The sequence below is a fragment of the Seriola aureovittata genome, chromosome 9, assembly GCF_021018895.1.
Source record: "Seriola aureovittata isolate HTS-2021-v1 ecotype China chromosome 9, ASM2101889v1, whole genome shotgun sequence".
In the NCBI taxonomy this organism is placed as follows: domain Eukaryota; kingdom Metazoa; phylum Chordata; class Actinopteri; order Carangiformes; family Carangidae; genus Seriola; species Seriola aureovittata.
The window spans coordinates 12,784,711-12,796,439 of record NC_079372.1 but is presented as its reverse complement, the minus strand read 5'-3'; the positions used below and the strand labels follow the sequence as shown (position 1 = coordinate 12,796,439).

At 38.8% G+C, this 11,729-nt stretch overlaps 1 protein-coding gene across 1 annotated transcript in view; it reads right to left on the bottom strand.

The window, feature by feature from the left end:
* Positions 1 to 703: 703 nt before the first annotated feature.
* Positions 704 to 11,729, bottom strand: part of LOC130174663 (metabotropic glutamate receptor 4-like) — a 175,373-nt gene continuing 164,347 nt past the window's right edge. Inside the window, exons 10-11 of the mRNA XM_056384732.1 lie at positions 7,839 to 8,085; positions 704 to 4,707 (exon numbers count right to left, since the gene is read on the bottom strand). Of these exons, the coding sequence (XP_056240707.1) occupies positions 4,658 to 4,707; positions 7,839 to 8,085 (297 nt within the window). The 3' untranslated portion in view covers positions 704 to 4,657. The remainder of the gene's footprint in view (positions 4,708 to 7,838; positions 8,086 to 11,729) is intronic.

The following is an 11,729-nucleotide window of genomic DNA, read 5'->3' as shown; positions in this document are numbered from 1 at the left end:
CCAGACAGGCTCTCCTCTGGCAAATCACATAACTTGATGATTGAGCAGTGAAAATTATGGGATGGAAAATTCAGATTTTTTTTTCAGGGAATGTAAAATAACATGTTACATGTGTGCTCTCAGGCTTCCCAATCCTTTTCCCTTATACAGGCTACATTTTGACAGGGACAGCAGTAAAAAAACATATTTTAGCCACTTTAAAAAATGCCAACCTAAACCACCACCACCACCACCAGCGACATCTATTGGTTAAAACGCTTTGTCTACCACCAGCCTTGGGTTGACAAACCCCAGTTGGAATGGCTATCGGGCATACTGGGACAAATCCCAGCGGGCAGCCGCCTTGGTCAAAAAATCCATAAAGGTTTTACCAGTGCTGTCAGTCTCTTCCCCGGCGCTCTCTGTGTGCCTGTCATTGAGTGTGTTCCAGGACGGGGCTCCTGGTGATCCAGGTCTGGAACAGGACTGACAGGTTAATAGCTACATTGAATGTCCACCCAAGGGCAACATCATAATTTCTGTGCATTTACATTTCATTTACAAGCACAGAGCATGTCTGTACCTTGGTCTTTCATATTGTGTCAATTTGAAGAATTGAGTAATAAGGATTGTTGATCGTCACCTGGTACTTATGTTCCTATTGAACATGAATATACTATTGCACTGCTAATGAACCATGCTACCAAAGAAGAAACAGCAACACTTTGTTAGCAAAACAGTCTTTTATTAGAAATATCTTGTATAAAAATGAACATGCTCTACACATTTTTTCTATAGATAATTCATAAATATCCAGGCACTGTAATTCTTTTTTTAATCTTTCTTTTTTTTTTTTTTTTTTTTTAATAATTCAGTACATAAAGCAGACATGATCAATCCATTTTAATAACATACATTAACTTGCCATTTAATTTCAGTCAGCACTTACATATTCTATTTTGTAACACAGACGAAGTGTTTTAGAAAAATAAAAAGGGGGGGTTGTGGCAAAAAAGCAGTAAATTATCATATTCACTAACACAAACAATCCCACAAACAATACTCTGTCAAATGATGAGAAAACAACATTTGCGGCAACACCTTAGACTTTTGTTGAAGCTGAGAGAATCATTGATTTGACCAAAAATATTAGTTATTTATAATCCTCTGCAGTAGTTTTCCTTCTTGACATTACACCTTTCTCTTTAAGTGTTCACATGACTTTTTATGGGTTTTGACATGCAACATACAGGTTTTTGCATTGCTGAGGATAACATTTAATGAGACAAATTCCAGAGTTACTGTTTATGACAAATACTTCAGAGACTGGAGACAGAAATGAAGATTGCACACACAATTGCAAATTGTACATTGACTCCTTTTCTTCTTCCCACAAAAAAACACCATGAATAATCCATGGAAAGAATGGCAGGGGTAATTTAATGGGTATGAGGCACAGAATGAAGGCACTGGCCCTTATTTATCAAGCAGGTCTACATCCTCCAATTTCATCTAAAAATGAAAGGTGGTCAGTATTGTAAAAGTTGATTAATGTTAGACAGACTAAGAAGTGATTTTCATCTCAGTAGAAGTTTAAAGCTGCATTAAATGATTTTTTAAAAATGATTATTTATTTATTTATTTTTACCAGTAAGGGGCAGAAATAAACAGAATCCAAACCTGAGATGCCACTGGCTCATCAACATATTAGCAAACAACTGCCTACTTGGACAACATCGATATCCTATTGTTGTCATCCCTCTGAGCACCTCACAAATCTAGGTCTAATATTCACTGACCTTTGAGCTCCGTTTTGCTGTCTACCAACTCTTGTGAAAAAATATGTGGAAATTTAACTTGCTAGGTGCTAAATCAGTCACTGGTTTACTGCTTATCTTTGCTGTTTTCTGCGAAGGTGGGGTGCAGTCATCGTTGAGTGTGTTTGCTGAAAACGAAAGAAATTAAAAGTGTCTGTACTTTTATATCAGGCCAGGTCTCTACAGTGTGTATCTGAGTGAAAAGCAGTGTGTGAATATGAACAATTACTCAGAACTCAGGGTCACTCACATCATTGCGCCAGTGTGAGTGACTCTGAGCCGATTCTTAACTGGTTCTAAATTTGTGATGAACGGGAGCATTTTATTGGTTCTTGAAGAGGCCAGAGAGAGAGAGAGAGAGCTTAGCAGATTGCAAGATATGGTTTTGATGTTTACAGTGCATGCAGTGTCTTTTCTCTTTCTCTGCTCTGCTCTCTCTGCAGTGTTTGACCAAGGGCTCAGCTCCTCTACACACACACACAGCAGACAGCAGAGCAGAGAGCCCATGGAAGAAAACATGACATTGTCAAAGCTCAGTGAACACAACATTCAGGTAGACGCATCTCAATTTTAGCTGGTGTCAATTGTCGCTTTCACTGGTGAAAATGAAACTACAGGTCAAATCTGTTGTTGCTAACAAGCGTGAACTCCATGTCAACCTTGATATTGGATACGACTGGAAAAAGTGCTTTTAAACAACAACCCTATTTTCAGAATCCTGAAGTTAATTAATAGACTCTATGCATTTTTAAAAGGGATGCATTCATAAAGCACAATGCAGTCTGATCCTTTGTTAGGTCCCAAGTACATATGACTTTTTTGTTTCAAAATTCTTTATTAATATCTTGCCCCTCTATCTTATGCATATTGTGTGTTTTAATGTTTAAAAAAAGAGTTGCATCTTTAAAAGTTAAACTGTGCCACTACATTTTTTTCTGTGCGTCTTAATTTTTTCATATAGGAGCGCCAGTGCCCCTAAAGTTGTAAGCATAGAGCCCTGCATGGCGTTGTTGATAGCCTTAACACTCTACCATACAGCCTGTGTGTTGGATAAGAAAACAAAGCAATGAGCTAAATGGGGCTAAAAGCTAAGAAAATATCCACACTATGATTGACCTTGTTACTTAATGCAGGTTTAGTGTAATAAAGTCTGCTTAGGTTTAATGAGGTGGCTGTTTTATGTATAGTATGTATTTGTGAAAATCTGCAATTAGGCAATTAGCAAAATCCCTTCCCCTAGGACTATGCAGACTACTTAAACGTAACATAACACTGAGTCTGTTGAAAGGTAAAACATTCCTAAGGAGGAAATGCCATGTGCTGTATGCCATCCACATAATTATCTTTCTGAACATTTTGGCTCTTTGATGGAACATAACTTATCCAAAAGGATCTTCATGTTGATTAGCTACATGAGCTTAATTTTGCACCCAGAACACAAATGAAACTGTCATCAATCATTTCTACTGCAGCCTCAAAATTCATGTTGCAGAAGAGGAAAAAAAATCTGTGAAAAGGTGCATCCACCACAAATAACAGGGGGCGTCCCCATATGATACTGTCAATTGCAATCTATCATATTCTATACCTTTAAAATAATACATCTGGTATGACAACAGACTGGTGTGTTGTGTTATTCCTTCAAAAACCAAGCATTTCATCAACCACTGTACCTACTGACAGAATATACTGTAATGAGGTTTATTATCTCGAAACACAGAAACGCACAAATACAGGAAACACAGGGTAATACGGAAACAACTTTGGGTAATTATGTTATTGTCAAGAACTGCACCTTCAATGTTGGGTGGAATGGAAGCTAAACAAATACAGAAACTTCAATCTAACTGCTTGACTTTGAGAAGGCTTTAACAAGAGCATGATAAATAAGGGCCAATAAATCTGGGATGTTTAAAGTATGCATCGTCAAGTCTGGCTGACATTTATGGAGTGTGGTGTAAACCATAAAGGTTTGGCTCCTTTTGTGTATAAATTACTCTTTATTCAGCAGAGGGTAACCCAGTGGGTAATGGTCCAAAAGGACGTCTCCACTGTGAATGACGACCATGACAAATGTTGCATTCCATAGACGTTGACAACACAGCACAGTACACATGATGCTCCCACAAGCATGCTCTGGGACTGTACACTAGGTTTGCCAAGATGATGGCGTCATCATCATTATTATGAAACATTTATTAAAAAATCTGGGATGACCCACTGCTTTATTTTCAGGTGTTTCAGGTATGGTTAGTTCATGTAGGAATACTGAATGTACTGTAGTAAGGCATGTACAGTTTGAAGAGTACTGCAGCTTTCAACTCCAATAATACCAGTAACCAAAAATAATTACTATATTTTTATGCTGTTTCATCTTGTCCACTGTATTTGACTAGAGCAAAAACAGAACACTTTTCTCCCTGTTTTTGTTGAAATGAGACAAACGAAACAGCCTCAGAGAGAACTGAAATTGTGTGCTATACACTTCAGAAGGAAAACATACTGTAGGCTCCAGGTGGTTTGCTCAGCCTGCATCTGGACACGTCACTGGTCAACGCCCACTTGTCTCAGAAAGGGTGGGAAGAGGAAAATTAACTGTCCAATCTCCCTGACATCTTCCAACTCCCTCCTGCAAATCTAATAATTTCTCATAAATTTGGCATTCAAGCCTTTACCTGATTCTCTAAAAAAAAAAATATGACATCCTTTCTCTTTATGGAGTGACAGATTCCCATCTTTCCACCCCAGTCCTCTCTGCTGTAGCAGCTTTGAAGTCCTCCAGTATTTCCCCAGTATTCCCCAGAATCAGGTGATTTCTCCTCAGGCAGTTCCTTGCTCTGCTTCCACGGGTCGTCTCTGTCTTAGATGGCATGGTTACTGTAGCTTATGTATGTCTGCTTGGAGGCCAGCACTGTAAGGGGAGGTGTAGGAGAAAGTGAGAAAGGGTTAAAAATGCAGATACTGTAATCTTTCGGAGCACATGTTGGAGTCCAAATTGGGATGGGAAGCTCTATTTATGGATGACTTCATCAAACAGGTGCAGGTGGAACCAAATATAATAGCAGGATGTTATAATGTAAAAACTTTATTTACAGGAAGGACACCTCCACTATCGTTGTATTGCATTGAAACTGAAATGTGTCATTTGTGAAACTGAGGACATAAAGGATGTGACTGAGATTCAGAATAAACTGTTAGTGATGTAAAACAAACAAACACACTAGGGCTTCAACTAATAATTATTTTCCTCATCAATTAGTCTGTTTAAATCTGTCAAATATAAAAAAAAAAAAAAAATCGCAATTTCTCCCTAAAACCTGAAACTGAAAGATATTCAATTTATAATAATATAAGAAATATTTATCCCCAAGTGATCAGTTCTCTCAATATGTGCCCATTTATTTTCTGCCGATTGACTAATCAATTAATCATTTCATCTCTAAAACGGATTTTACACAAATTCATAGTATTTGAAAAAATAAAATAAAAAATACTGTTGAATGTTGCAAATGAATCACTGATTGCTATAGCACATTGTAACACTGATATTTTAACAATGTACCATCAATGCAATATCTGCGAAGACACTGATGCAGATTGATCTAGAATCACCGGTTATGGTCAAAGCAGTTTAAGTACCTGCTATTACAGTATTCATGAAATCAGGGAAAACTCTGTCACAATGTTTTCCTCACAGCTCTTTGTCATTGTATAAAATAATTCACTATAGAGGCACCAAGCAGATCACAACATTGGTATAAAATGCATTACTAATCATTCAAATGCAAGTCTGTTACCACATGCAAAGACCTGAGATTTCTCTGTGCACCAAGCAAAGCATGCAACAGTCAGCGTGTTACAGTTTTGATTTGTAAAGTGTATTCAGTGTAAAGTGCTATTAAGACAATATGTGATCTGACTTGGCACTATAAGTGTTATCATCAATGTTTGATATTGGTGCGTTTTAATGTGTCATGAAATTTACATCAGCTGTGAATAAAACACATGAGACAGATGACCGGAGGGCAGAACACAGAGACCATAACAAGCCCAAACTGCTGGTCAAACGGGACTGTCACACCATACAGTACCAGTGTGTATGCGTGCCATCATGCTCGTGTGCACACGCATGTCTGTGTGCAAGTGTCAGCGTGTACCTGTTTGTCACTTTTTAAATAAAACTGTCCTCAGCGAGCATGCTCAGTGGAGGTAATCACACTACCAATCTGCCAATCTGCCCACAGCAGCCTTGGCTGATTGAATATGTCAGAGGGGATGAATCCAATCAGAAGACAGCTGAAAGCCAGAGTCAGGGCAAAAGTGCTGTAGAGAGAGATGTGTAATGGTAAACGTTTCTGTATATTTGTCGGGGCCTCGTTGGGTGTGAGAGTGGGGGCGGTATTCTCGGCATTTCATCCAAAGCATCTCTTCCAAGAGAAGCATTGATAAATGAACCTTATTTGAATATTTATGTGCTGCGAGGCCAAGATAAAGAATAGATGGTCCAGAAAGAATTGGAGCTGGCAGACCCATCTGTCTTTTCCTGTTCACTCTTATTGTTGTCGTTGTCCCATTACCACATATTCCTTCTTTTGTCAACAGGGAAACAAATTACAGGGGACACATGGCTATCGCTTGTCTCCTGCACTCAGGCAGAGTGGTGTCATCTTCCCACATTAACAGGCTTTACCATGCTGATTGGCCATTTTACAGCAACACACACCAATATTGTCTATCCAAGTTAATGTCTGTTGGTCATGGGTGGATTTGTGAGGGCGTGATTACTGCCTTGTGTCATTCGGGGTGCTGTATTTTAGCCAGGGGCAGCCGGGATGCTTTGTGCATAGTTTTGGCAGGCATGGGGGTTGTGGTGAACATTAGCAGAAATTAACTGGAAAAAAGTGATCAGATACTAAAAGGGGAAAATCATTATCTAATCTGGTTACCTGAGAGTCTAAAGTCCCTCACAAGGCTCCCCTCCCTCAACACAGTCTGACACATAAGCACAAAGAGCATTTGTTAGATTCACAGTTCAAACCAGAGGGTGAGAGTCAGCACCTATAAATCAGCTCTATAATAGGATAAGATAGAACAACTCCATTCTCACGTCAAAAAAAAAAAGGGCATACATGCAAGTGTGAGTGCAGGCTTTTTAGTCCTAATACACATCATTCAGTACTCTTCAGCGTGTCAGTATAAAATCGGGACCTTCAGTAATCAGAACATGTGGGGTTGCTTGATTGGATTTAAGCCTGCCACCACACAGGGATTGCCTACACTTTATCTGGCATACTTTATCTTTGTGATTGAAATTTCCTCTTTTCCAACACTGAGCTACCCGTCTCTTTTGTCCCTTTCATAATCAGAATAGTGTGGGCACCCTGTCACACCTCCTGATTCATAAATCCAGTGTGGTGAGTGTTACTGAGAATTGAACTGTTTCTCTCTCCCATGTATTCAAAATGCTAGGTTATCCTGGTGATCCTGCCTTTTTTGAAACACATTTTTTTTTTTGTACTTCCAGTGTGGAATATAACAGTATTTAAAATATTATTAAATCCTGCCTAATCTAAGAATAATATATTATGTATATTATATTAATCAACTGAAGGCAATTGTCAGCAATTTGGCCTTCCACTGGTCAGTTAAATCCTTTGAACAGGGAACTAAGAAGGCCCCAATCCAATGCTAGCTAAAGGCTAATGTGAAATCAGTTCTAATTGCTCCTACAATTCTGTTTATTTCATTGGCTCCTCTCCATATATACCAGTACGTTAGCTGGCACTAAAACAACACCCTAATTTCTTATATACTTATGTTATGCTTGCTAATTTCCCAGACTGTTGAAGTGCAAAATAATAATGCCATCAATTATGTTGTCACCTAAAAGGAGTTAATTATTTTCAAGTAGACGTGTATTCTATAACTGCTATAATTTTTCACAGAAACAGCTCATTGCATCAGCATATAAATCAGCTCCTGATTCAGGTGTTTTTTTCACTTTTCCTGTCTCTTTATTGCTTTATCAGGCGTGATACCTACCTTGTGTTTCGAGACTTTCACAGAGTTCAGACTTGGCCTCTCCATTGGGCCTCAGGCCACCTTTGGGGTTGAACTTGTTGGACATTGTGGCTGCAGTGACCACAGCCTTCAGGCTGCGCTTGCGCTTGGGTACATTCTGCTCTGGATGGAAGAGAACCACGTAGACCTTAGGCATGTAGAGCATTCCCAGAGAGACAGAAGCACTGAGGCTTACGGAGATGGTCAGGGTTGTGGTCTGGATATACATCTGTATTACGGAAGAGACAGTGGGAGACAAAACAGAATAATTTGTTGAGGCTGCACTGGGTGATGGGCAGTAATGTTCCAGTTTTAGAATCTCAGATTAAGCTAAGCACACAGTAGAGAAGGTTGCGCTTGCACAGCTTGAATTTAGTCCATGAAGGAAAATCTATTTCATATGTAAGAGGCAATTTTCTATTAAAGCTACAGAAAGAAGAATGTTTCTGGGGCATGTGATGACCTAGGAAGTCTTTCATGTAGGACTCACACTGCAGTCATAAGTGGATAGTAGAGGATGACATTTTCATGTAAATTACAGCGTCTTATGTAGAGGCACTTAAGTTTGCAAAACACACAGTATCCCATAATCATCACATAATAACGTGGCATACAGTATCCTTTATTCATAGTCTTTTATTTTCATGTGCTGGGTTCATCACTCCTGAGCTCTACTTTCATTGCTGTTTGTTAATTTATGATATACAACTAATAGTACTTCTCTAATGGGGGTCTATGTCATCTGCTTTTAGAGGTTTTTACCCTGAGGCTTTAGCCAACAGCCAGCAGCTTGTGGTGACGTTTACAGATGAGTACACTTGCACACTTGTCTGTGGCTAGCTATAGCTTGCCAAAGATCCGATGATTATCCACAATGCACATGTGCAAACGTCCAAAAATGCTGCTGCCCTCGCTGCTTGGCAGACCCCGGCACTTGTCAATGAAACCACACCCACTAAAAATGACAGACAAACAGTTGATAGTCAACCTAGCTTCCAGAGACAATAGCCTGCTGCCGCAACAAGAGAGATATGGCTTCAACTTTAATGTTGTTCTAATTGGTTTATTTTTTAATTTATAACTTTAGCTGGTCAAACACTGCTTGCCTCACTTGTCCTGATGGCACACCACTGACGACAGCATAAGGATTGTGTACTCTCTGAAGCCAGTGACAGCTGCAACTCACAGCTGGGTAGCACATATATAGCTACAGGCAACAACAATGGAGCAGAGAGAGACATCCTACAGCATATTAAAAGTGCCTGCCAGTGATTTTTCATTTATGATAATCATCCCAGTGCTCATACACAGTCCGTCTCTGATTTGTCGATGTAGGGAATGTGGTGAGTCAGCACAGAGGCTGTAAAACTATAATAGTTAGACTATAGTTGATACTGACAGATTCTTTGATTCTGGCATAGACCAAATGCAGAAAACAGACATGTTTTCTTCACTTTTAACGTTGTAGTTTCATAAGCAAACAATTAAAACCCATCAAAGGAATTTAAGATTTGTTACACAGGGATCTTATTCCATCTTTTCAAAGTCTTCCAGTGTCAAAAACCTTATTTAGAAAAAAGAAGGAGAAGAGAACAACAGATTATGCTTCTTGGATGAAAATTGCTGCTCTGAAGTTGATGAACACAAGGCGAAGAGTGTACAGTGGAAACACAGCTGGCAGACATCCTTCAAAGAGATTTGCCTGAGGATTTGTCTGACATTACATTCTCAGACATCACAAATGACTTAGTCGTTTGGCATGGGAATAACCTGCAGGGTCCTTGCCAAGGTCCATGCCAGCATGTCAGCAGTTATAGATGTTTCCCCAACATGAGGTTAGGCAATATGTTGTTTGTATGTGAACTTACAACATTTATCTCCTCATTTCAAGATGCTTACAGATTTTTTATAAACCTTTTCAGCACCATGAAAGTCTAAGCTTGTAGGTAAATGTCAGTTAGTATTACTACTACTCACAAGATAAGAGTAATATTTCAAATAACAAGACATAATAAGGCATTTGTGCAGCTTCACTTTTGCTATGTAAGTGTTTTGGTGGTCATTCAGTCAGTATAAGTGAGAAAGCAAAGATGTACCAAATAAAATAAACAGCATGACCTGCCATACAGTGACTATGATGGCGATGTAATAAAAAACAAAAACTATAGAGCAACGTTACACAAATTAAGCCCCCTAAAGCCATGACAGTTAAGAAAAAAGATGTCAGTTTAAAATGAAAGTGATAGGACATTGTATTCTATCATACTGCAAGCAGCACATGAGCATTCACTGGTGATAGAGGGGGATAGAGGGGGAGTGTTGTAATCTCCTGAGAAGATTACATGTGGCCTGGGGTGAGTTCGGAACAATATTGCTACCCCTCAGGAGTACAGAGAGGAGTCACTCTGTGAGGGGAGCCAAGACCCTTGTCCACTTCCATCGGCCCTGGTGACATAAATTTTCCCTGACACGCTGATATGATTGCCAATCTGCTCCATCTGCACAGCGAGGGAACAGGGCTGGGGACAGAAACCTCAGTGGGCAGAACCATTATGAAGTTTCTTTGAAGCAGGATTGCTCCTTTTTGTCATTAGGCATCAAATCTCTTGTCCAGACAGCTGCCAGAGCTATCCCTACCTACACGCAAAGCATGCAAACAGAAAACACTTCCACAGTCCTTTCAAGTCCTCATGACCAAATATTTTGGCTAAAGGTTTTTTTGAACATAGAAAAAAATCCATTAAATAACTTGTAAAATAATTCATTGTCTATACTTCCTGTTGGCCTTTTTCACAGAGGTGTAAATAATATAATTAATGAATTCTATGTGGCTGCTTTGGTTTCAGCCTCCTGGTATTGTGCATGCTGGTTCACTGTCTTTGCTTACTGGGACACTTGAATAGAATTGAGCCATTATTAATGTTAGTAATTAGTAGCACGTGCTTTTCCTACTGTGACAAGTCAGAATACTGTATGTGGTGTCAAAAAGGCCTATAGACCTTTCTCATAGCAAATATTTGTGCATGTCGTTGCAGGAAAAGCAATGATGTAATGGAAAATATTATATATGACTTTGTTCAATCCAGGGTGCTGGTATTTTGCGTACTGGCTGAATCACATAGTTCACTGGGAACCTCAACAAAACTGAGACATTAAATAAATTTGTATGACCTGTGCTTTTCCTGCAGTTATAAATCCAGATTTCTGCTGTGATTAATGCCTGTTAAATCTAATTTGATTCCAAACATACAGTGACTGTCTTTGGAACACAATTTAAAGGGCCAGAATTTAATAGGCCATAGAATATCATGTTTTAAATTATTAATAAATGGGGTATTGAATAAAGAGTATTTCAATAAAACGTACACATTTCATGGATAGTCACATTCAATATTAATTGAATTAATATTTAAAGTAATTGAATTAATCTGGTGTGTATATAAGACTGTACTTAAAGAATAGGATATATTCCATCTGGGGAAATAAAAGTAGATTGCCTTTCCGAAAGATGGAAAATAAAACTAAGTTTAGATGGCCTTATACAGTCCTAATACACTGTGTTTCTTGTAATAGTATAGTTGGTGATGTCCTTTTACAGGGAGACTGTCTAAAGATTTTTAATCCATTGTCTGTAGTAAATTTATTTGGGCTTCATTGTTTGTGATAACAACATAACAAGTCTACAAACTGTCTAAATGCCAATTCGATCTAATGGGAACCCTGTTAGTTTGACTGACTTCCCCTTTCAATTATTTATCCACCTGCTCTTCAGTAGCACAAATACAAGTGAAGAATTGAGATTATTTCTATCTTGTCTGCCTGTCTTATCCCTGGCTGTTTACACGCATTACCTATTGATCACACTGGGAAAAG